We start from the raw sequence: 24,702 nt of genomic DNA, 5'->3' as shown, positions 1-24,702 counted from the left end.
ATATATAAGTTGAGAGTGTTATTTCCACCCAATAACTCAAACTTTTAAATCATCTCTAGAATTTTTGGATCTTCTAAATTGGAGAAGAAGATTTTTCCACCCTCTAATTTCCAGAAGAAAAGTGAGTAATTTGAGCCCTACAATTATACATAGGTTAGATGGTAAAAATATTATAAAAAATGTGTTGCACTAAAAATAAAAATAAAAACTTCTATTTATTTGACGTTGTGCCCCATGATTTAGAATGTTCTATTCTTATCGATTTTTCAAATTGATATACTTAGCAGTGAGAGATTTTAATTCCTTTAATAAAAGCAATAGAATTAAGTTTGGGTTCCATCTATTACAGGATAAAAACTCTTTAAACTATACTCTATTAAAAGAAAAAGTAAGTTGGCTTAACACACACGCAACAAACAGAGTAGGCCCTTCATATACATTTTAATTCCACACAATAATTTTATGAAAAATTAAAGATTTTAGCAATACTCCAAAGATTTTGGCGCTCTCTCTCTCTCTCTCTAAAAAGTGATTATCACCCAAAATGTGCACCCAGCAAAGTGTCCCCCGTTACTATTCCCACTAAATTAGACAAGAATACTTTAAACACATACCGACCGGGACGTCTAAATAACGAATATAATGACCAAATCACCCCTTGAATTACCAAGGAGAGACGGCAAGTTTTAGCTCGTAACAGGGACAGTATAGTCAAAATAATTTTCATTATTAGGTATATAATCATATATTATTAAAACCCACCGTCAATCTCCTCGAACTTCCTGTTATTTTATTAGGGTTTCCTGTTTTAGCTCTCTCGAAGTATCTGGACAAAATTACAGCTTAGGCGATCTTGAAGGACGAGAGTGGTAGAGAGAGAAAGTTAGAGAGAGACAGACAGGCTCGTGGCTGCTACCTAACTTTCGAAGATTTTTATTGTTTATTCGAACGTCGGTCTCCGAATTCAGGTATATAAGGGACTAGATTTGGATTCTAGGGCTTTCATAATTTGATCGGCGAGACTATGAGTTTGATTCTAAACACCGACGCCGACACCGACACCGACGTATTTTCCAGCTCACCTTTTCCGTTGAATACTATTCCAAATATCGATAAAGGTATGATTTGAACCCTTCCTATAGGTTTGATTTCGTTAATTATAGTTAGAACATTTTTATTTATGGATTAGTTATGAATGATCGCTTGAGGATTTGGATATTTGGGTTCAATATTTCTTACTACTGTGTTTTGGCTATATCCATAGACTAAATTTATGAATTACAACCACAATGCTCAGTTATATATGTATTTTTTGTTATCCAGTGTGTGAATTTTAATGGGCGACAGATGTATATTTAAGAATAAATGTGTTGATCAAATTTTTTTTTTTCCTTTTTTTTTTTTTCTTTGAATATGTTAAAGTGCCCGTTTGATAGAGTTCCATCGTTCTCCTTTTCAGTTTCTAAAATTTTGATAATGTTTCTGAATATGTTGATCATACTTTCATTTGACACTTGTTTCCAAATCAATCTTTGGGAAGCTTTCTTCGTTTTGTCAATTAGGATTATTTGGGTCTTGTCTTTTATTATGTATTTTTTGTCAATTAGGATTATTTGGGTCTTGTCTTTTATTATGTATTTGAAGGCTTGCTCGAACCAGGGTAGTTAAAACCCAGTGGACTAGGCTCCGGCCTTCGCAAGATTTGTGGAGGGTGAGATGTACACAACCTTGCCTCCTTACCTCCTCCGCAGAGGGTCTGCAGTTGCATATATTTCCTTTTTCTTACTTTAACCCCCCAAAAGAGAAATGAAATATATATAAAATTGTAGATGAAGTGTATAAAATGGTTATGGTTCAAAGATTCTGTTTCTAATGATACATCTGTGTTCTATATTGCTGTTTGCCAAAGTTAAAGAATCATTTTTAATATTGGTCCTCGTTTCATTTCTGCATTTCAGGTTTTTTTTCTTAAAATATTGTGGAGAAGAGGCGGGCTCTTGAGAAGTAACTTGTAAACTAATGTACTGAGATATGAGATTATCTTCTTCGCACTGTGCTAACGATCTTGTTCACTGTAATAAGCGGGTGCAAGCAAAAGTGCTTTGTTTGAGAGGGTAAGATGCCATCTAATTATTTCTCAAGACTGAGTGTCGCAATTCGACAGCGAATTTTGGTCGCTGGGCAAGAAGGTGGGCTCCAAGATTCTGTCAATGTTCTGATTGGTCAAAGGAAACTGTTCTTTGGCAACTCTAGGTTGTTCCATTCGATACCATTTTCAGCATATAGTGACCTGCATGTCCTTCTGCAACCTGGAACTGTTATTGCTGCACAATCGAATTTGCAGTTGGTTAATCGAAGAAAAAATATCTCGGTTGTTGGAGCACTTTCTCGCACATTTTCTATCCCCTCTGTTTCAGGGCCTTCATTTCAGGTCTGTGCGTACCACATTGACCGCCTGCTATCCGAATCCAAACCCAGTCACTTATCTTTGGGCAGTGAGTCTCTAAAAGCACCTATGGCTGTTTCTGGTTCTAAAGCTGTATTTGGTGACTGTTCTTTAAATAATTTAATTTCAAGGCGTGGCCACCTTGCAATGTCAACAAACAATTTCTCTACTTGCCATGGCAGTAGAAGTCTTGACAGTTGCAGAAAAGTCAGCATGAGCTTGAGAAATAAAGAAGGACCTAACAATTATTTGATTTATGGATATTATATATACAATGTTACAAAGAGGAGCAACTGTATTCCATTCCTGGGGTTTGAATTCATGGGTTTCCACAGCTTATCACCTGCATGTTCCTCTGCTGGGACTGCTCCTGATGTGTCCTTTGACAGCTCTGCACGTGATGAACAACTTGCAAGTTCTGCAGTTGATCCTGAAGAGTAAGTGTTTTTACGTGGTAACTGTTATCCTTTCATGTTTTGAGTTCGTGAACTTCTTATGTTGCAACTATTAAACTTCCATGTGTTGATGTTTTAAGTAAAATTATTATACTACATATGGTCTCATTATCATCTGTGAAGAAGAATTTCATTGGGTAGTTGGAGCGAAATATTTTCAGCGTGACTTGGGAGCTTCTTTGCAAACTCTGGAATTGGTTGAAGCTTTATTTTAAATACACACATGCCAACTAAATTTAGTTTTAATGTCATCAAGGACTATTGTCATTTCTTATTTGTTATAATCGGTGCCCATGCTGATATGACCCCTGGTTCTTGATATGATGTAATAATCACTGCACCCAAATACTGTACCTCATTATGTTTATCCATATTGGACCTTGTCCTAACATATTTTATCTGCAAACAATTATCTGGCCCCATAGTTAAAGTGCTACTAGCACATTCTCATTCTTTAATTTTTCAAATTAGTCAATCACATCTTTGGTTTGGTCTCCAAACTCGAGTATAGTTTACCGTACAATGGTACTATTTGTGGGAGTCAGCAAAAAAACTTGAACATTTGTATTAGTTCTGAATTCTGCCCTCATTTTTGCTCTTGTTTGGTTATGCTGCTTGTGTTTAATTTATTCACTAATTATTTAAAATTTATTACCATTTTGTAATCTGTTTTTAAAAGAATATTTATTTATTTATTTGTATTTAGTAATTTGACGAAGTGTTTAGTAATGATTCTAATAAGTCCGGTAAGGATAGCTATGTCAATCGAAGGTTTCCTATGTGCATGTGATGCAGTGGGGAGAAAAGATATTTGAGTCTCTAAATATAAGGAATTATGTCATTGTCATGGAAATGCTCTCTCTTATTTTGTTATGTTTCTTGGTGCTGACTATAGGAAGATTCCAGCACACAGAACCCTGAAGCTACTTTCAGGATCATGCTACTTGCCCCATCCTGACAAAGAAGAAACTGGTGGGGAGGATGCTCATTTTATTTGTTCTGATGAACAAGCAATAGGCGTGGCAGATGGCGTTGGCGGCTGGGCTGATCTTGGTGTTGATGCTGGGCAATATGCTCGAGAACTCATGTCTAATTCGGTAACCGCCATTCAAGAGGAGCCCAAGGGTTCAATTGACCCAGCAAGGGTTTTGGAAAAGGCTCATTCAAGCACAAAAGCTAGAGGTTCCTCCACTGCTTGCATTATAGCATTGACGGGTCAGGTATGCTACTTCCATTCCGGGCTATTATGCTTCTTTTATGTTAGTTCCTTTTAGCCTGTAATGTTGACTATGGGTCCTCAGTGGATGATAACTATTATCTAGTTTATGGGATCTTTTAACTATGGCTATGAAATGTGATGTTGCTGTCTGAAAAGGTAAAAACTTGTCGGGTCTCAGTTTTTATTTTGTTCTGGAAATAAGTTTCACATCCATTAACGTCCCAGGCCTTCCCCCTTTTTAATTTGAATGTAGCTCATATCTCAATTTTTTGAAATTTCAATTAACAATATCATTAGTTTCTTTTTCTGGTTTTCTGTGAAACCTGGTATTGCTACTGATTATAGTTATTACACTAAATCTATTGAAGAAACATTCATTCCAGCATACGTCTGAAGTGTAAACCTAAAGATTTCACTGTAATAGACGTATTCCTGAGCATTTTCATTACAAGAATTGAGTTGGATAAATTTGGGAATGAACACTTAATATAAATTATTTGGTCTGCTTTTTGAGGGTTCCTTCTCTAGCTTTACAGGCTGGATTAACCCCCTTTTTTTTTTCCTGGACTCCTGTTCAAGTTTAGTGTGCTTTGACAGTGTGAGAGCTATTTGATGATAGTAATGTGATAAAACTTTTGATGAACAAGAGCAATTGAATTTTCTATTTTGGTTTTTTGGCAGAAATTGATTTGTGATTCTGTTACTTTTGCAGGGTCTCCATGCCATTAATTTAGGAGATAGTGGGTTTATGGTGGTTAGAGATGGATGCACCATATTTCGAACCCCTGTACAGCAGCATGATTTCAATTTTACGTATCAATTGGAGAGTGGAAACGGTGGTGATTTGCCTAGCTCTGGTCAGGTAAGTTGATGCAGCTACTCTTATGCTCCCCTTTTGCTAAGTTGATGCATGCTACTCTTATGCTCCACTTTTAGCAAAAGTTTCTGCGATCTAGCACTTTACTTGTTTTGTGGCATTGAGCCAGATTCATACATTACCTAATTCTATATTATATATTTTGTCCTGGTGGTGGTGTGTTTAACTTATCCTTGAAGCATTCCAAATACGTGCACAAATTTTTCTTGAAAATGATCAACCTCACCTGTATTCTTATATATTTTCGCCTTAATTTAACCCTGAGCATTTGTGAGCAACCCCATGCTGAAGTATGGATTGATTATGCATTCGAAATAAGATTACATTCAATAATGTATAATTTGATTTCAGGAAAGTATCAACAGAAAAGAGGTCAGCAAAATAGAGCATAAAACAATTCCTGATATTCCAGCAATTATTCAATTTTACCTGGTTGATTGTGGAATTGAAAAAAGCTAAGTGATATGTGTCTGTTACAGGTTTTCACAATCCCTGTTGCTCCCGGAGATGTTATAATTGCTGGCACAGATGGACTTTTTGACAATTTGTACAACAACGAGGTTACGGCAGTTGTGGTTCATGCTATTAGAGCTGGTTTAGGGCCTCAGGTGACAGCACAAAAGATTGCAGCATTGGCACGCCAACGAGCACAGGATAAAAACCGGCAGACGCCTTTTTCCACTGCTGCGCAAGATGCTGGATTCCGTTATTATGGTGGCAAGCTTGACGACATCACTGTTGTTGTTTCCTACATTACCAGTGCCAACAATGTATAATGCCACTCTCCTCTCTCTCTTTTACACACACAAAACACCCTCTCTGAAGTCTCAACACTAACAAGTGCAAATATACATACATTATATTCTTTCCATATATATAATTTATGCGCTTCAGATTCTTTGCAAGTATTTATGATGGAGAAATTGATTTATATTTTGTTATGCAGGAAAACAACACCCTTTTGGCATGTGGCTCTGGTTAGACTCCTATACCTGGGCTTGTGAACTCAAAATCCCGTTGCAAATCATTCGTATTACTTGGGCATCTTGTCGGGCATTTGAAGCCTTCTGTGATGGAGTGTTACGCCGTACTCCAACCACCACGATTGGTGCTGTAAATACTTTTCTTTTTTTCTTCGTTTTTTTTTTTCAGAAAGGGAAATTTTTTTTGATGGGTAATGTGTGGTAGTTTCTTGTTGCAGTTAGTTGGGACTTCTGTTATTTTGATTTTCTGATATAAAATGGAGAGCGTACAGCATTTGTGATTTTCTTGTTTCTCTGTGTGTAAACCTTGTTCTTTTATAGAACATGAAAAGGTACATCTTATCAGACTTGTATCTGGTGGTAAGAAATTTTAATTGAAAATGTTGTGCAAATGAATTAAGTTGAAGTGAGGACTGCAAATGAATTAAGTTTTTCACGACGATTCGGACTTGAAGAGTTGGGACTATTCCTCCTTGACTCGATGGTAACTTGAGTCGGTCTAACTCCATAAGCAATTGCTTGAGCTTGAGCTTGAGCTTGTTGAATGCTAATTAGACTTATTAGGCAAATTTGTTAACACAAGTGAACATTGGGACAAGACTTATTTCCCGAGACTTGTCTGTATTTAAAATAATTGTTTATTCCTTGGACTTGCGTCTTGAACTCGCCCAACGTGTCTTTTGGGCAGGGCTTTATAATGAGTTTCTGGTTTACATGGTTAAGGACCGCATGTAATAATTTTGTAAGTTTTGAGCGGAGAAATTATGGTCTTGGGTCAATCGTTCAATCACAAGTTGACACATCAATAAATGTGTTAGCTTTGTTTTAAATTTTTACACTACTTCCGTATCACTTTGCAATTGGCGTCCTGACACATTTATTGGGGTCCTGACACAAACAAAGGTGTCGCTTTGCTTCTTTATTACTTTGTAATTGGGTGCGACACAAATAAACGTATCAATTTTGTTTAAACTTTTATTTCTGTATCACTTTATAATTAGGCCTCGAGATTACGTAATAATTTAGAATTTTTTTTTCAGAAATTTTAATAATTTAGAACTTGTTTAACACGGTCAGCGAGCTAAGCTTAGGTCAGGTTAAGCAATGTCAAGGACTTTGACCCATTGACAACAAATTCTACACAAACATTGGACGTAAAATAATTTTTTTAAATAATTTTTTTTTTATTTTTTGGTATTTAATTGTCATAAAATATTTGTTAAATACAGACAAAATAAAAATAAAAAAATATTTTACTTAAAAAAAATATATATATTTTTTTAAAATAATATTTTACGTCGGAATAAACGGATCCTTAAAAAAGAAAAAATGAGAGAAGTTTGAAATAACTTTAAGTTTTTTTCTATAAAATGGATAATACTAATCAAACCTAAAACAAAACAAAAAATTCAAATAATAATAATAATAATAATAATAATAAACGTCCTATACCAGTTTAAAATAAAAAATTTCTTATATTTCAAATATCAATTTAACCCTATTTAAAATGTCAATCGACTATAAATTTGAAGGCTCAGGCACATGCAACTCTTAAAACAATGAAGATAAGATAATATATCAAATTGCTTTGACTTTTTTGTTTTATGTTTTTATTTTTTTAGGTAACACAATATCCAGGGGTTGTGGATTTCAGTCCGTCTGATCGCCAATGAAGCCTTCAATCACGTCCTAATCATGGTTCAAGCAGTTAATAAGCTGTTCCGCGAAACACTAAATCGATGCTCAATCTGTTTTTTGTCTGCTAAAATATACGCACACTCAGCCGCGTGACAAAGTCTACTCTCTCTCTCTCTCTCTCTCTCTCGTGGTGGCTACGGAGTGCCGAGAAGTATTTCAACATGGGAGCGGGTAGCAGAAGAAACTACATCTAGGGTTTCGGAAAAGCCCTCTCTTGATGCTTTTTGGGAGTCACTGAAAGTCATGGCGGGTGGTCGTAGAGAGGGATCGTCGATGAAGAGTCAATCGCTTCGTGGATCTCGAATTGCTTTTGCGATCCTCATCGGAGTTCTTCTCGGTTGCGTCTGTGCCTTCTTGTTCCCTCATGGACTTCTCACTCCCAACCCTCAGAATCTCAATCGCCGCCTTGCAAAATCAAATCTACAGGTCCGGTTCCAATCTTTCCTCATATCCTCAACAAATATACATACATATGCTTGTATATATGAATGTATTTATGTGTATGTAGCTGATTTTTTAAAGTTATTTTACGTGAATGGGTTACTGTGAATTAACATTTCATGTTCTTCTTCGAAATTTAATTGAACATGTATTGTGTTTAATTTTGAAATATAGGGCAAAAACTGTGCTGTTGGTACATATGAAATTTACAGTTTGAGTTTTTTTATGGGAAATGTATGGAATTTTAGAGATGGTTTAATTTTAGTTTTGGAGTTGTGTTATTAGGTAAAATTCTTAGTTTACATTGGTAATGTGAAGTACTAATTGATTTTGATGTTTTAGCTAATGGGTCCATATAATGAACTAAGTTAAGGTAAAGTTCTCATCTTTGTTTTAGATCCTTTTTGGTTTTGGCAATTATTGTCTGATGTACATGTCTGGTATGGAAGTAATTACAACTTTAATTCATTGATGCAAATGACTGGTATGGAATTAATTACTACTCCAATTCATTATTCTTGAGGTCAATTCTATATGCCTTATTTTTTGGTGATTTATTTGTTAGATTGGTTCATCCTCATGTGAATCGACAGAAAGGATTAACATGTTAAAGTCGGACATCATGGGGTTATCAGAAAAGAATGCAGAGTTGAGGAAGCAGGTTAGGGAGCTAACTGAGAAGTTACGGCTGGCTGAGCAAGGAAAAGATAATGCACAGAAGCAGTTTATGGTGTTGGGTGAACAACATAAAGCTGGGCCTTTTGGCACTGTCAAGGGTTTGAGAACTAACCCAACTGTCATTCCTGATGAATCTGTGAACCCAAGATTGGCAAAAATCTTAGAGGAAGTTTCTGTTCGGAAAGAGCTTGTTGTTGCTCTTGCCAATTCGAATGTAAAAGACTCGTTGGAGGTCTGGTTCACTAGCATCAAGAAAGTGGGCATAACCAATTATCTGGTTGTGGCATTGGATGATTGGATTGCGGATTTCTGCAAATCAAATAATGTTCCAGTGTATAGGAGAGACCCGGATGAGGGTATTGATTCAGTTGCCAAAACAGGAGGTAACCATGCCGTCTCGGGTTTAAAGTTTCGTATCTTGAGGGAGTTTTTGCAGCTGGGTTACAGTGTTCTTCTCTCAGATGTTGATATAGTATATGTGCAGAATCCATTTGAACATTTATATCGTGATTCTGATGTGGAATCCATGACGGATGGTCACAATAATTATACGGCTTATGGATTTAATGATGTCTTTGATGAACCTGCCATGGGTTGGGCTCGATATGCTCATACAATGCGGATATGGGTTTATAATTCTGGTTTCTTCTATATAAGGCCTACAATTCCTTCAATTGAGCTTTTGGATCGTGTGGCTGATCGCCTTTCTCGGGAACCAAAGTCGTGGGACCAGGCTGTTTTCAATGAAGAGCTTGCTTTCCCTTCCCATCCTGGGTATATTGGGCTTCATGCCTCTAGGAGAACTATGGATTTCTATCTCTTTATGAATAGTAAGGTCCTTTTCAAGACTGTAAGAAAAGATGCTAAATTAAAAAAGCTTAAGCCAGTCATTGTTCATGTGAATTACCACCCTGATAAACTTAGAAGAATGAAAGCAGTTGTTGAGTTCTACATTAATGGCAAGCAAGATGCATTGGAATCATTCCCTGATGGGTCGGAATGGTAAAAATCAAACTGCAGGAGATTTGTTGATCAACGGGTATGCTCAGCAGTTTCCTTCTTGCTTATATTCACTGGATACAGATAGTCTAAATCGTTAAACCTTCTGAAAGCAATGTCTAATTTGAATTTTTATTTCTCTGCTTTTAGCTTCAGTTCAAATTCTGTGTTCCTTTTTGTCATAATAACTTTTGTTTAATTCACATTTGAGTGCCTCCCATGATAAACGAATGTGCTATTTTATGTATGTTTAAAAAGTGTTACAAATGAATTTTTTTACGTTTGTGGATGAAGAGTTTGCTTTACACTGTACTGTTGCAAGCATTATAATGTTGAATTTTTTCTGCTTGATTGCGTTGTTCTAGAATTGCATTTTGGTGTTGGCTGTCTACCTTGAAGTAAATGATGAAGTGTTGCAAATGCAAAATGAACATAGCATGCAAATGAAAATTAGACCCGATGACTACATTAAATATCGATAAACATCATATGGATATAGGTACAAACTTCCTTAAAGTGTATGTGAAAAACAGATAATATTTGGTCAGATTGGTGAGTAATCTCCTCAGAGCCTATAATTGAGCTGCTTTGGACTTTCACCATATTGCTTTTGTTTGTTGTTTGGTAATTCTCAACCTTTTTACACTTGGGTTATGCCCTTGGTACTGGTCATATTGCTAGAGTACTGTGCTTATTAAATACCCGCATTTGGAAGTAGTTCTTTTCTTTTCTTCTCTCTCTAGCACCATATATCTGAAATGGGGGATTTAGACTGTCCAGTTTACTCTGGTGTAACTCTAAATTTACTTGATTGGCGTAGTCTTATAGCATAGACATTGCAGGCTCTCCTGAACTGAGGCTTAAGGATTTTTTACATTGTATCCAACAGTGATATCACACTTCACATTACATCAAGAGGAAGTTTTTACAGTGATCGAATTGGTTGTTAGGCATTGCAGCCTTTTCTGTAATTGAGGCTGCAGGATTTTCAACGTTGTAACTGATCCCATAAAGAGTGCTATAGCATTCTTCAAAAAGTTGAGACTAACATCAGCAAGCATCTGATTGAAGTCTCTCTTATTAGTTGCAGAAAATGCCTGAAGAAGAAGAAGAAGTTAGTCACTACATGATCACTAGGCCTACCTAATATTTAAACAATAGAGTCTGCATAAGGTTTTTGCAGCCTTACCAAACCGGTACCAAGATAAGCTTTGAGTTTATGAGCAAATTCTATAGGACTGAAATCACTTGCAGGTTACGATTTTCGTCACTGAAAGAGTTCACACTCACTGGTTAATCATTTTCATCACTTGCTTGGCCCTTTCAGCACTGTTGTAAGGCATTTGTGTACCATAGATAAAAGGGTAAATTACACTGAGCGACCTTGAGATTTCTTCAATATATGACCTCTAGCGCCGAATTATACTTACCTCTCATGAGATTTGTGTGTAAACAATACATCTCTTTCCTTTGTGAATACTCAACGACAAAAAAAATATTGATATCAGCAATTTGTAACCATCAAATTCCATTTCTACTAGTGAAAAACATGTTTATTGCAATAAAATACAATACATGTATAAGAACAAAATCGTAACACAAACCTGAAGGGTTAGAGAGGAGGTCAATGTACATTGACAAACAATGACCTGTTTGATGTCAGTGGTAGCCTGAGTTTCACCGACGTCATGACCTTACCATTGTCAACAGTCCAACTCGAAATGATTTTCAATATTACACATGACATGGTGTACAATTCAAATGATTTTCCTTATATAAATATTACACATGACATGGTGTACAATTCAAATAAAGTACAAATGACCTCAAACCAATAGTAACTCGAAATAAATTTTTTTTTTTTTTAAACAATTAGTAGACATGACCTGGTGTATAATTCACAGGCAAGACTCGTGTTAACATGAGGTATCATTAAATATCATCAAATGCTTCTTAGTCACATTTTAATCATGAAATGGGTTGGATTGACATGTAAATAATTTTTTTTTAATAAAGTTGTTGTATTTAATTATGTGACATTTGAATTTGGACGAAATTGTATGGTCTCGATCAAATCATAGTTTCTACTATGTTTGTAGAGGGGAGTGCTAATTGCAGTTGCTTAATAAGGCAATCCAAGAGCCGAGGATATCAATAATTGTCTTCTTAAAAGACTATGCATTTTGTATCTTGGCCAACGTGAGTCCCAACAAACAACCTCAACCAAATTTTAGAGATTGCTTCAGTCCGATATACACCGTTTCCAGATGCAACAAAGACTCAACAGATTGCTTTATTCCAGCGACGCCTCAAGCCGTCCTTGGCAAAACCCAGTTCAGTCTATTGCATTGGAAGCTGCATTTTTTTAGGCATCTCTTGTTGTAACTAGCTATATATATTCTTTCCAGAATCCATCCATCTGAATGAATTATCATATTTATATTTTTTTTCCTTTTTCAGGATTCATTCACATAACACTAGTCACATCATCATGTGGATAGATTAAAAGTAAAAGAGGAGAGAAGAAGAAAGACTAGATAATTTAAAAGGGTATAACTTAATAATTTAGATTATTTTTATCTAAAAAAAATAATATTTGTAGAATCCCATAAAAATAATAACTTAACTAATTAATACATTTAAAGCTAATCAATTCTAACAACGACTGTGAAAGGACAGTCGGTTGCACGACTGAAATTAGCACTCCTCGTTTGGAGAGATTGAAAGTTTAAAATATAATGCAACATGTGTATAAGTGAATCAATTTTTTATTATTTTTATTTTTTTTTATTTTTATTTTTATTTTTATTTTTTTATAGGGCCTATTCACTAACAGGAATCCATTCCCGTTTTCACTGACAATAATAATTTTGTGTCGTCTCTTTCAAATTCCACTACTTTCAATAGTAAATTTGTACCTACTTAAATTCATTTATTTGTGAAATTTTACCATAAATTCATCACAAAATTTATCATTAGAAAGTATTCGAGTTCTGCCTTCATTTTTCACTAAAAAAAAACATAAAAAAATTCACATATTTATTGTATTTGTCCCAAAATTATCTAATATAGGTATTTTTGTTGAATTGATGGCCATCACCAAATATTTGTAGGTAAGGCGGGACCAAGAATTTCATGAAAGCTTCTAAAGCAGCTGTACATCTTCAGGACGAAGCTGCCTGGCTGTATTATATAAACATTAAACATGGATACATTTAGTTGACTTGTAATTATTTATTGTGTTTCAAAAGAACTGGAGCAATGTACTTAAATAATAATACAAAAAAAAAGAAAAAGTACTCAAATAATTATTTATTGTAAACAATAACTGCATAATTATGAGTTCCCCACCCATTAAATTCGGTGGGATTCATAGTTTTATTATGCAGGCTGTCTAGTTGGCACATAAATTGTCAATTAATATATATTTTTAATTTATTGAAATGCCCTCCTGAATTAATGAGTTGCCTAAAAGGGGTATGCCCTTGAATCAGCAAGTTGTTGATATAAATGTGAGAATTATAAAGGAGCATACTTTGTCCTTTATTTTTTTATTTTTTTAATTTTTTGTATTATGCACTATTCAACATTTATTACTTTAAACTTTCATAACCTCTGTTTATTAGATTTTGAAAAGTGACTTTGAGTGCCAAAAATTAATAATGTCATAAATATTAGGACGAAGCCGTCTTTAGTGTAAAGAGATCCTGCACAAAATTAAGTGGTTGAGACTGAATCATCACTAGTGGGTCCTATTTATCAATTCAATCTCAATCATTAATTCTGTGTAAGACTTCTCCTGCGCTGAAGAGGGAGGATCATCATCCTAAACATTAAGGGTATTGTTGAGCAAACGTCCCAAATTTGTCTAAATTCTAATAACCGGTGTAATTTACATTTTTTTTACCTTAGCACACTCTCGATTTTCGCATTAAATATTTGAATTCGTAAGTTTTTATTTAGAAAAAAATATCACTAAACACAATTGTTACTGTAAAAGACCTGAATTTTCAATCTTTCATTTGAAAAAAAAAAAAAAAAAATAGGATTGCTTTTTATTAATACTACATCCGATTTTATTTTAAATAATTATGACCAAAGTTTAACCTCTTTTTAGTTTTTTTTTACCAACCACCTGTGTAAAGTGATTTGGTGCTCAACTTTTTAGGGCACCTAATAACAAGAAGGTGGGCACCTTATCATGTGACATGAAATAGATCAAGGTGTCCTACGATTCAATTTATTCAAAGTACATATCATTGAGTTTGAATTATAAATTTAAATTTGTAAAAACAAGATATCTGATATCTAATCTTGTACCTTGATATGAGTCATTTTGAAATCACATTTATTAAGGAATTACTTGATTAGAAAAAAAAAAAAAAAAAAAATCATATGTTATGTTACTCCACAGTCCACAACTATTAAAAATTACCTGTCACGGTGAAAATAGAATTCAAATCTAACCTTAGTCACTTTCTTTAAAAACAATGCCCTAGTAAAAAAAAATTAGATGTGCCCACAGGGAACAAACACCATCATCATTACTAAAGTGCCACGTTGTCTTGGATTAATCTTAATTTCTTGATTAGTCAATGGAGCTAACAAATATCTCTCTAAAAACGACAAAGTCAAGTACTTGCAACTATCATTTTCGCGTTTAATTAAAAAAAAAATCAGGTTTCTTCTTATTTCTGAAAACAACAGGGTTTTGGAAAGCATAGCTTGCCCGTTATTTAACAGTAATAAAGATAAAAAGTAGAGTGAGTGAGAGAGAGAGAGAGAGAGAGAGAGAGGTCTCCCCTCAACTTCCAAAATTTGGGTATCTTCTTTTCTTAACTTTTTTTTTTTTTTAATTATTATTAATTTATCTTTATCTTGTTTGTGGTTAAAGCCTGAGGACAGTGTGGTTTCTGGAATTGCAGTACTTGTTAGCTGTGTTTTGTCAGAAAATGAGTGTGTTAACAGAATTTCCACTGTGTTAAACACAATTGCTTTTGTGCATATTCTACAGAAGCTGGGCTTTTTTTGGCCTCTCTTCTAAGGCCAATCCTCTCGAGCCCTGTGAGTCTCTCTCTCTGTGTCTCTCTCTCATAACTTCTTATTTTCTCAAGTTTCTGTGTATTGGGTTTTCTTTGTTTTCTCAAGTTTCTGTCTATTGGGTCTCTTTCATAACCCTTATTATTTATGTGTATATATATATATATATTTTCAATTCTTTTTTTTTTTTTTTTTTTGCTTCTTGGGTAGATCAGTGTTTCGAATTCTCTGCATTTTTTGACTCATATGTTTGGTGGTCTGATCTGTGAGTCTGAGAACAGTTTGATTCTTTTGTTATTTTCTTTTCTAACGTGTTGCATATAATGTCAACAAGATCTGAAGCAATTTTACTTGGATATACTGAAAATCTGAAGTTAACCCTTTTTTCTTTCACGTTTGTGATAAAGTGGTGCTAATTTTAGTTATGATGATGATTTTGCTAATTTTTGTTACTTGGGAAATGGTGAATAAAAAGTTAGGGTTCGGGGTGAAATTGTTCAGTAAGATACTTGTGAAAGAATGTCGGCGGTTTGGAGCTATTTCTCCGATCTAAACTTGTCTTTGTGGTTGTATGTGTATTGAAGTAGTGCTTTCATGTTGACTTTTCACGTATTTCATTTGTGTTATCTGTTTCTCTAATTAACATTGGTTGCCAACCCCAAGTAGTTGGGATTAGCATCTAGTTGAGACTCTCTCTGCCAGTTTAGAAGTTTTTAAATGAGCTATTTTTTTTAATCATTATTAAGAACCATGTTGTTTTTTACATTCCAATAATATTCCAAACAGGATGTCACATTGAGTTGTACATCAGTTTGCTGATTCATTACCAAATAATTTTTATATTTTCAGCATTTTCTTTAAGTTGTTTATTTCTTAGTGAATAGAAAAAAATGATGCAATACAAAATACCATAGTAATGTAAGGTGAAACTTGTTAGATTTGGAATAAGATAAAGTGACTTAACTTTATTTTGAGCAATGCTTTTTAACAGTTTTATTCTTGAGTTACTGTCAAATTTAGGTTAAAAAGTATCACTAAACAAACCAACTGTGATGTAGAAAGATAATTTTATGTTTTCCCCTCGGATGCAGAAACAGCTTAAGAATCTTCAGATATGTTTCTAGAATTTTTGGAAAATTCAAACTACATCCAATGTGAATCAATTACAGAAATGAAATGAGGGACGGATTTATTTCATGATATTTTATATTCCCCCTAAGATGCAGAAACAGCTTTAGAATGTTGAATCTTTCATAAACTTTCCTAGTTTTTTTTTCCCCTGAAATTTGTAAACTTCACCAAAGATAATTCAATTATAGATAATAGATGAGGAAAGGGTTTCATCCTCCATTCTCGGTGAGGATGCAAAAGCAACATTAGTTTTTGGTGGAGCTTTAAGTTGTGGAATTCTTTATTGGCTTCACACCATAAGTTGAAACTTCTAACAGATATAGCTATTTCTTTACAATTTTCAAATTTAAAAATGTATTGAAATCTACATTTCAGATTAAATACTACCAGGAGATAAATAGATCAATAAATAAACATTTGGAATTCTGGCTATAATTAGATCAAAATGAGTGGCTATGGTAGTGGTCCTCCACTAATGCAATCAGACTTCCTTTGGTGGTTGGTTTGGTTACCATTATTTTATTTCCTATAATGGCTCTTTGCTGTTTATTCTTGCTAGGGGAAAGTCCTGATCTTTATCCAATATACTAACAATATATCAAAGTCAACTTACTTGAGTTGATTAACTAATAACTAGTTGGTGATTGGAGGTTACTGAAAAGTAGTTGCAGAAGTGGCATGGCTACACTTAGTTTATCCATGGACATCACATAATCAACCAATTTAAGAGAAGTCAAACGGAATTCAAAAGGTTGAAGGCAAATATTCTTTCTATTTTTTAGTTGTACAAAGGAAGAGTCTGTTTTAGGAGAAATTCTATATTAAAAGAGGAAATGATCAAGCCACTTATATAGAGGCATCTAAAGTACACTCTGGAATTCAAGGATGAAAAACCACAGAGCATGTTCTATCTGTGAATAAAGTAGCTCATATGGTCTTTGGGTTAAGTCATATAGTTTAAGGCAATTGGTATTGCAATTTCATAAAGCAACACATCATGCTAGAAGAACAGAGGTGACTTTTACTGAGGTGCGTGATAATATGAAATATGGGTTTAGAAAATTCTTTATTATCTCGTGAGGCATCGTATCTTCGGTAATTTCCCTTGCACAAAGGCATCATTGGATCATATTAATATGCTGTTTTTATGAATTATGCAAATTGATGGTGTTTCCCTTTTTCTATTTTCAGAACCAGACTTTTTACTGTTGACTATTTTGGATTGTAAAACTCCATCCGCCTGTCTTTAATTTTTTATATCTCCAGTTCATTTTACCTTTCCAAATGAGATTTTTCTCTAAGAAACACAACATCGTTATGAGCTCTAAACCTCTTCAAGCATATGATGCTACTTGTGTTTCTAAAATACCCGTTAGTTTTCAACCCTTTATTTTTCATTGTGCATTTTTCCTTCTACTTGCCATTTTTACTATTGCAGTGATCTCTTTACGTGGAAGGTTATATGGTTTTATATTTGTCTAATAGGTATGGCTGGCCTGGACTGACTTATGGTCATAAAGTTAGAAGCAACATGAAATTTGGATCGAAGAAAAAATGGAAGTCAATAGTGCCTCTCCGTTTGAGAGGCAAATCAGCTACCCGTTTTTGTCTATTCCCCAAAGTGAAGCCAGCTGGTTGTAGTCCAGGCAATACACCAGTTTATCTCAATGTATATGACTTGACACCCAAGAACGGCTACGTCTACTGGGCCGGCTTTGGTATTTTTCACTCTGGTGTGGAAGGTAAGTTTACCAACTTTATTTTTATAGGTTGCCGCTTGTATGTTTTCTTGCTTTTTTCATTTGTTTGTTGGCTTTATTATTCTTAACCTAGTTCGACCGTCCTTGCTGTTGTAAGGAATGAAAACATTTGTCCATCCTGGACTTGGGACACTTTTTATGCTTTATTTCCCCTTACCTATATTCTATTCCAATGCAGTTTGGCTTGACTTAATGCTTTGGAAACATTGCACTGTATATTAACATATATATGATTCAACGAGATCAGTTTCTTTGCAGTTTCTATGTGAAGTTTCCGTACATCTCTATAGGGGAGTAATTAATCATGTGTCATTAGAGTAATTGATTTTCATGACATTCTTTTCACATGTGTGAAATGATGAACTAAATAACTGAAGCCATCTGAAGAGTTCAGGATATTTGAGTTTTATCTCTTCATTGCAATATGAGAAACTAAGATTTTGGCAAATTGAAAGACCAAAACTAATTTAAAATGCTTGGCAACTTGTCTTGTTGTAAGAGTTGGGGTGCAGAGGCTTCAGGCTTCTTGTGGTGGGGGAAAATTTTGGAAAAAATAAGATATTTATGGCTCTTATTTAAGGTGGAAAAGGGTCTATTGTACCTATACAGCCTGCCACAACTACATGCTAACCGAATGGTGTAATGAAGGCAAAATTTACTAGGCTTAGATGTTAAGACTAATTCTCGAATGCAACTCTTTAATCACCTCTCTCTCTACTTTCTCCCTAGGGCAAAACCCATAACATTAAACACATCTAGCACATGGCATAGAATACCTTGAAAATTCATAAATAAGTGTGCATTGTGAGGTTGGTAGTAGATGTTCAACCCCAAAGGATGAATTTTGCTATGGTTGACTAACAAGCAACAAAACGGTAGTTTCCCTTGCTAACAGACCACTCAAGTTGAGGGGTTTGGGAGGAAAAGACAGGGAAGGAAAAGTAGGGGAGCCTTACAGTCTTAAACCCTTTTAGGATAAGAAGTGAGGAAAAGGGAGGGAAGGGGAAAGAAAAGAAGATGGTTCTAAACCCTCAAGTCACTCCTTTTGCTTTCCTCCCAAAAACTTTGAGGGGTTTGGGAGGAAAAGACAGGGAAGGAAAGGTAGGGGAGCCTTACAGTCTTAAACCCTTTTAAGATAAGAAGTGAGGAACAGGGAGGGAAAGGGAAAGAAAAGGAGGTGGTTCTAAACCCCTAAGACACTCCTTTTGCTTTCCTCCCAAAAAATTGGAGGAACAAATATGAATGCAAGGAAGCTTGTGATATCCATTTTATACGTTGTATTTATAACAAAAGATTTCCTTTTTTGTCCCTTGAACTCACATTGTAAGACATTATTTTTCTTTCCTTTCTCTTCTCTATCTTTTCCAAACAAGAGGGGGTTAGATCTTCTTTTTTTTTTTTTTTTAGTTGGTACTCATACACACATGCTTCCATTGAGACTCGAATCCCTGACCTTCCTTTGGGAAGTAGGGGCTTTGTACCGCTAGTTCACTGGCCTGTTGGTGAGGGGGCTAGATCTCTTCTCCTTAGTTATACATACAAAAGGAGGGGTTATTGCTATACTTTCCTTTCTTCTCTTCTCTCCTAGACTAATGCTATACTTTCCTTTCTGGTTTTCTCCAAAACCAAGTGTAGAAGCTTGCTAACCCATTACTGACTGATGAGCCTCTTGTGTGGTCTAGTGAGGTTGCTGTTTGAATTAAAAAAAATGTTAGTCTTGAAGCTAAAAGATTTCACTGTTAGGAATTAATCTGCCCAAGGTCACACACACACAAATATGCAATGGCAACAAAGGAAAAATAAGATGGAAATCACACACACAACAAAGAACAAGATTTACGTGGTCTGGCAAATTGCCTATGTCCACGGGCGAAGAACGACAAACTTTTATTTCAAGAAAAGAGAAGATAACTATTCCACTCATTCACTAGAAAAAGACACTCTTCAAAAAGAATACACTCACTCTTGGCCCTCACTAATTTCTCCCTTCTCTCTCTCTCTCTGTCTCTCTCCAATCTCTGTTCTTCACTCTATTTCAACACTAATCTCTGTTCTTCACTCTATTTCAACACTACTCAGCTCTTCACTCGGATCATTTCTTCAATCACTCAACAAACACATATATAAATGTTTCACTTCCTTAAGCAACAGCACATTTAATGTGCCAACACATCACACCAACCAAAACACACCTTTTTCCATTTCTTTCATTCAATACATACTGTTCTTAAATCACTCAACTCTCTGTTCTTCACTCTATTTCAACACTACTACTCAGCTCTTCACTCGGGTCATTTCTTCAATCACTCAACAAACACATATATAAATGGTTCATGTCCTTAAGCAACAGCACATTTAATGTACCAACACACCGCACCAACCAAAGCACACCTTTTTCCATTTCTTTCATTCAATACATACTGCCACACAACACACGCCAATCAACTTTACCCATTTCACCTTGGCAAACACATGCACCAATATCCTTCACCTATGTCACGTCATACCACAAATATACCAACTTGCATGTTTATGCGCCATATACCAAGATGCAAGAAATCTCCTTTACTTTTCTTTTGTTCAAGCATTGACATTATCCAGCTCACACATATTTAATACACATTTTCCTTTGACTATTCATCAGCACACACATCACTTGTTCAATCAATTTGAGCCAACTCAACAAGCACTTCATTGAGTTTGTTCTTAAATGACCCTCCGGCAGCCTTGTCTCCAAGTAAAACTAAATGGCCTATAACTCAGCAACAGTAAAATATATTTCAATGCTTGTAAATTTTGGATATATATATATATATATATATATATATATATATATATATATATATATATATAAAATATATAATGACATTAAAAATTTGAAGCTTGTATATCTTAAAAACATTTCAATGGGCTAACTATTATTCTTTCGCTGAGCTTTACACCTCTAGATGATAAAACGTGCCTATGTTGGAAAATTTTGTTGATCAAATCTAGAGTCTATAATTTTGTTTCTTTTTTCTAGATTAGTTAGAAATTCAAAAGTTAGTGTCATGTTAGTTACCTCTTGGACATGATTTCAAGGGTAAAAGTGTAATATTCTACACCAAGGGTAAAAAGGTGATTTGACACATTGGATGCCCTCGCCAAATTAGGGATTATGCATACACGCATTAGGGTCCCATATATTTCCTGATTTGATTTGATTCATGAAATCCTTTTTGATATGCATGTAAGTGTTTTAGGAACTTCTTAAATTGAAATTTTCTAAGTATAAAATCTGCAGTCGAGCTATCCATCAAAGCTCTCTGGATCTGGTTCGATCAATCAATCAGTTCCTCAACCGTTCAATCTATTCGGGATTCTATTTTCCTCTTCAAATTAAGACTAAAAATCCTTTTTTTCACTATACTTCTAATTAGACTGCATATACACTACTTGTAGATTAGATACATAGATATAGAGCATACATGGAGAATATTCGTGAGATCTAGAGTGCATTTATATTTCTTTACATTTATCATTCTTGCATTAGAATTGGTGAGTGTTTTCCTATTGTGTTGATGTCATTGCTGCGGAGATAATCAGACTAGTTCAACACCGACAACTCTTAAAATCCGTTAGAGATTGGGATGGACGACTAGTTTGCTGGAAATCGAATCACTAATTGGAGAAACATATTTGTGGGGTATATGAAATCTGTTGACTAGAGGATTGTGTGCCTGAAGACTTGACTGGAGAGTTTGGTGAATCAATCTGTGTCAAAGGGGTAACTAGTGGTTCTTGGGTTTGGGGACCTTTAACCTAGTTGTAGTCTTCTTTTTCCCATAGTGGATTTGATTTGGCTGTACTAGTTCCCGCATTTTTTTTTTTTTTGGTTGGATTTTTCATATAAATTGTTTGTGTCAATTATTTATTGCTTGCTACAATAGCTATAACAAAAATTGCAAAAATGGTTCCTTTTAATTGGCGACTACACCCCCGCCCTGCACGTCTCTCTATGTGTAGATACGGACCTTTCAGAGTCTAGGGCTACCAAGCTAACAAACTCTCATCACACTATCCCTAGATTGTGCAACTCTCACATACTCTTCAGGTAAAAGCATTGTGCATAGGAGGCCTTGCTTCTGTGAGCTTCAAACTTTGTTCCCAAGGAAACACTTTATAAGATAGCTTGGGATCCATATTTTTGTGGTTAGTGGGTGACCTTTGCTGATTGGCTTATTACTTGTGTGCATATTGGCACGTGTTAAGCTTGTGTCGTAAGTTCTCATCCATTGCAAATTACGTGCTGATTGGCAGAACTTTTGGAGCAAAAAGCTGGGAATTATTGCCTTACATATTTTGGTTGAATGGAACTTTGCAACAACAATACTTACCACTGAAGAAACTCATTCTTTTGATTTCCATCTTTCAATTGTTTGCTATATGTTTTCCCTATTTGAGGAGTAAAATGGACAGTTAACTTGCTTCCTAGATTGATTTGCTCTTCCTGCTATTTTTGTCAAATGAAAGAGTTGTGCATCAAATTATAATTCATTTTATGAATTGAGAAAAATGAAACCTCTTCCTTTTTGCTTCAGTCAGATATAAAATCTAAACTGAAGCACATCTTATGCATTGCATATCAGATCAGTCAATTAATTCTGTTGTGGATAATAATTGTATATTGTTGATGATTTATTATATTGCATCTGAGTTCTTGCTTAGGTAAAATAACACTTATTGTAACCCTACGTGCACTTTACAGTTCATGGTGTAGAATATGCATTCGGAGCTCATGATTATCCATCTAGTGGTGTCTTTGAGGTTGAACCCCGGCAATGCCCAGGCTTCAAGTTTAGGAAGTCAATACTCATTGGGACTACATGCTTGGACCCCACCCAGGTTAGGGAGTTCATGGAGCGCCACTCTGCAAGCTACAATGGTGATACCTACCACTTGATTTTCAAGAATTGCAACCATTTCTGCAAGGATATCTGCTACAAGTTGACAGGGAAGACAATTCCTAAATGGGTGAATCGCCTGGCAAAAATAGGTAGTCTTTTCTCATCAACCGAATTGCACTTATTGAACATGCATGCACTTAATTTCCATCTGAGTTTCCAAGACACTTCGGATTCAAATACCTAGGGTACAATTTTTCTTGTTAATTCCTATAGCTGTTCTGCATGCTTCTGCATCAACACTTGATACTCAAATTCTTTTCTTAAAAATGAAAGCAGCTTACTTTCCAAAAAAAATTATAAAGAAATTAAATAAAAACAGCTTACCTGATTTCATGATGTCCTTGTTCACCTTCCAAACTAATATTTGCTTTTTATTTATTCTGTTTGCTTTTGTTTTAAATGAAACTTCCTTTCTGTTGTTTTGTTTAATTATTCCCCTATTTCCGAGTGAGATGCTGTGATTGGCTGCTGAATTGCAGCTTCTGATGTTTCATCTATGTCAAATGGAGAAACTGTAGTAACAAGAGTCGCTCAACACAAACTCTGGAGTTTGATCGTTTTGTATCACCTAGGAGATATTTCTCACCTATGCTGAGGTTCACCTTATTACAAACCACCCCCCCCCCCCCCCCCCCAACACCCTCCCTCTTCTTCCCAAAAAAAAAAAAAAAATTTGGAGAGGTGGGGTGGTTGGTGGCTAAGATAAGATGTGATCTGAAGAATATTTTGTTGGGAAGTACAAGTCAAGATCAGTTCCTCCTCTATTCAAAGAATTTCAAATTAACCATTTCAGGCCCGTGGTCTAGGTGGTATGACCTCCTGTGGAGACCAAAGGTTCAAGCCCCAAGTTCCCAAACCGCCAAGTAGTGCAAAACGAGTGTTTAAAAGTAACCATTTCCATTGTTCATATGGTAGACACCTTAAGATTATAAATGTGCATCCAATTTCCTGTAGCTAGTATGTATGTATTTTTTTTTATTTTTTTTTCCAGAATGATTAGAGAACGGACGTAATAAGAGGATATCCTAGCTGGGAGTGGTCCATCAAGCACTTTTACTGTTGTGCTGTGCAGTTTTACCTTCCAAATCTCCAATATGTTGATGTAATTTTCTTCACTATTCCTTTCAGGTTCGATCTTCAACTGTGTGCTACCTGAAGCCCTTAAAATTTCTGCTGTGCAACATGACCCGAGTTACCAAGCATGTGACAGCGAGAAGAGAAGGCTAAGAGGCGCATTTAGTTGCCTGTCATCGATCTCAACGAGGCAAAGACAGTTGTCAATGTCTTCATTGTTTCTTCAGTCCCCCTTAAAAGGCTGCTTACCACCATGAGAAGTGAGAAGATCTAATGATGGCTCACTAAAAGGAAAGGTGAGACGAGGATGACCATTGAAATCCTTTTACTTCGAAATCTTGTAGACGAGAACTGTTTGGAAGGTTTCTCTAGCTTTCATGTATTTGAAAATTGATAGCGAACGTGTTGTTCTTGTGTCAGTGTCAGTGCTAGAGCTTATTAGTCTCGCCATCATCTACTTTTTTCTAGGTTTGTGGAGTGATGCATGTCACCTTTGTAATATAATATTCTAACTCAAATCCTTTGATTCTATTTGGTTCTTCACAAGAAGAGAATCCATAAGATTCATAGGACCCTCGAAAATGTTTCTTCCATTGATGTTCTTGGCAAAAGTGGCACTTTGTGATTATATTGACTTGGATAAGAGGAGAATTCCCTCTCTGACAGGATATTCTACAGCCCTTTCTTTTTTATTTTTTTATTTATTTTTTTTTGATAAATAAAAAACCAGTCAAAAGGGGTACAACACCAGGACTTTTCAAGGGTTACCCATTCTAGTACTATTCTGGCTAATGCAGCACAGTGCATTAGTGCTGGTAAACATTCTGTTCCTTTGCTTTATAAGATTTGTATATAAACAGGTGGATATTTATGGTTGTAAAAGAGCAAGTGCTAGCACCCTTAAGTTGTAGGCAATATGATCTCTAAAAACTCCAATTGCAATCGGCATAAAGGC

General features: G+C 35.2%; 3 protein-coding genes across 3 annotated transcripts; all 3 read left to right on the top strand.

The window, feature by feature from the left end:
- Positions 1 to 762: 762 nt before the first annotated feature.
- LOC132276680 (probable protein phosphatase 2C 55) lies at positions 763 to 6,261 on the top strand. Its single transcript, XM_059778232.1, has 6 exons — positions 763 to 1,118; positions 1,959 to 2,883; positions 3,797 to 4,121; positions 4,833 to 4,982; positions 5,477 to 5,767; positions 5,944 to 6,261. The coding sequence occupies exons 2-6, from the start codon at positions 2,120 to 2,122 to the stop codon at positions 5,977 to 5,979; spliced, it is 1,566 nt and encodes a 521-aa protein (XP_059634215.1). The 5' UTR covers positions 763 to 1,118; positions 1,959 to 2,119; the 3' UTR covers positions 5,980 to 6,261.
- Positions 6,262 to 7,755: 1,494 nt separating this feature from the next.
- LOC132277397 (arabinosyltransferase RRA3-like) lies at positions 7,756 to 10,089 on the top strand. The gene is made up of 2 exons (XM_059779258.1): positions 7,756 to 8,104; positions 8,685 to 10,089. The coding sequence occupies exons 1-2, from the start codon at positions 7,922 to 7,924 to the stop codon at positions 9,801 to 9,803; spliced, it is 1,302 nt and encodes a 433-aa protein (XP_059635241.1). The 5' UTR covers positions 7,756 to 7,921; the 3' UTR covers positions 9,804 to 10,089.
- A 4,404-nt stretch (positions 10,090 to 14,493) lies between these two features.
- Positions 14,494 to 24,375, top strand: LOC132275948 (deSI-like protein At4g17486). Its single transcript, XM_059777163.1, has 5 exons — positions 14,494 to 14,618; positions 14,722 to 14,860; positions 17,453 to 17,709; positions 22,475 to 22,762; positions 23,802 to 24,375. Exons 3-5 carry the CDS (start codon positions 17,499 to 17,501, stop codon positions 24,002 to 24,004), a joined length of 702 nt encoding a protein of 233 aa, XP_059633146.1. The 5' UTR covers positions 14,494 to 14,618; positions 14,722 to 14,860; positions 17,453 to 17,498; the 3' UTR covers positions 24,005 to 24,375.
- The last annotated feature ends 327 nt before the right edge of the window (positions 24,376 to 24,702 follow it).

This window comes from Cornus florida, unplaced genomic scaffold, assembly GCF_030987335.1.
Source record: "Cornus florida cultivar Cherokee Brave unplaced genomic scaffold, ASM3098733v1 CherokeeBrave_3.0.0_Hap2_Chr10, whole genome shotgun sequence".
Taxonomy (NCBI): Eukaryota; Viridiplantae; Streptophyta; class Magnoliopsida; order Cornales; family Cornaceae; genus Cornus; species Cornus florida.
The sequence above is the reverse complement of the archived record's forward strand: the minus strand, read 5'-3'. Positions and strand labels throughout refer to the sequence as shown.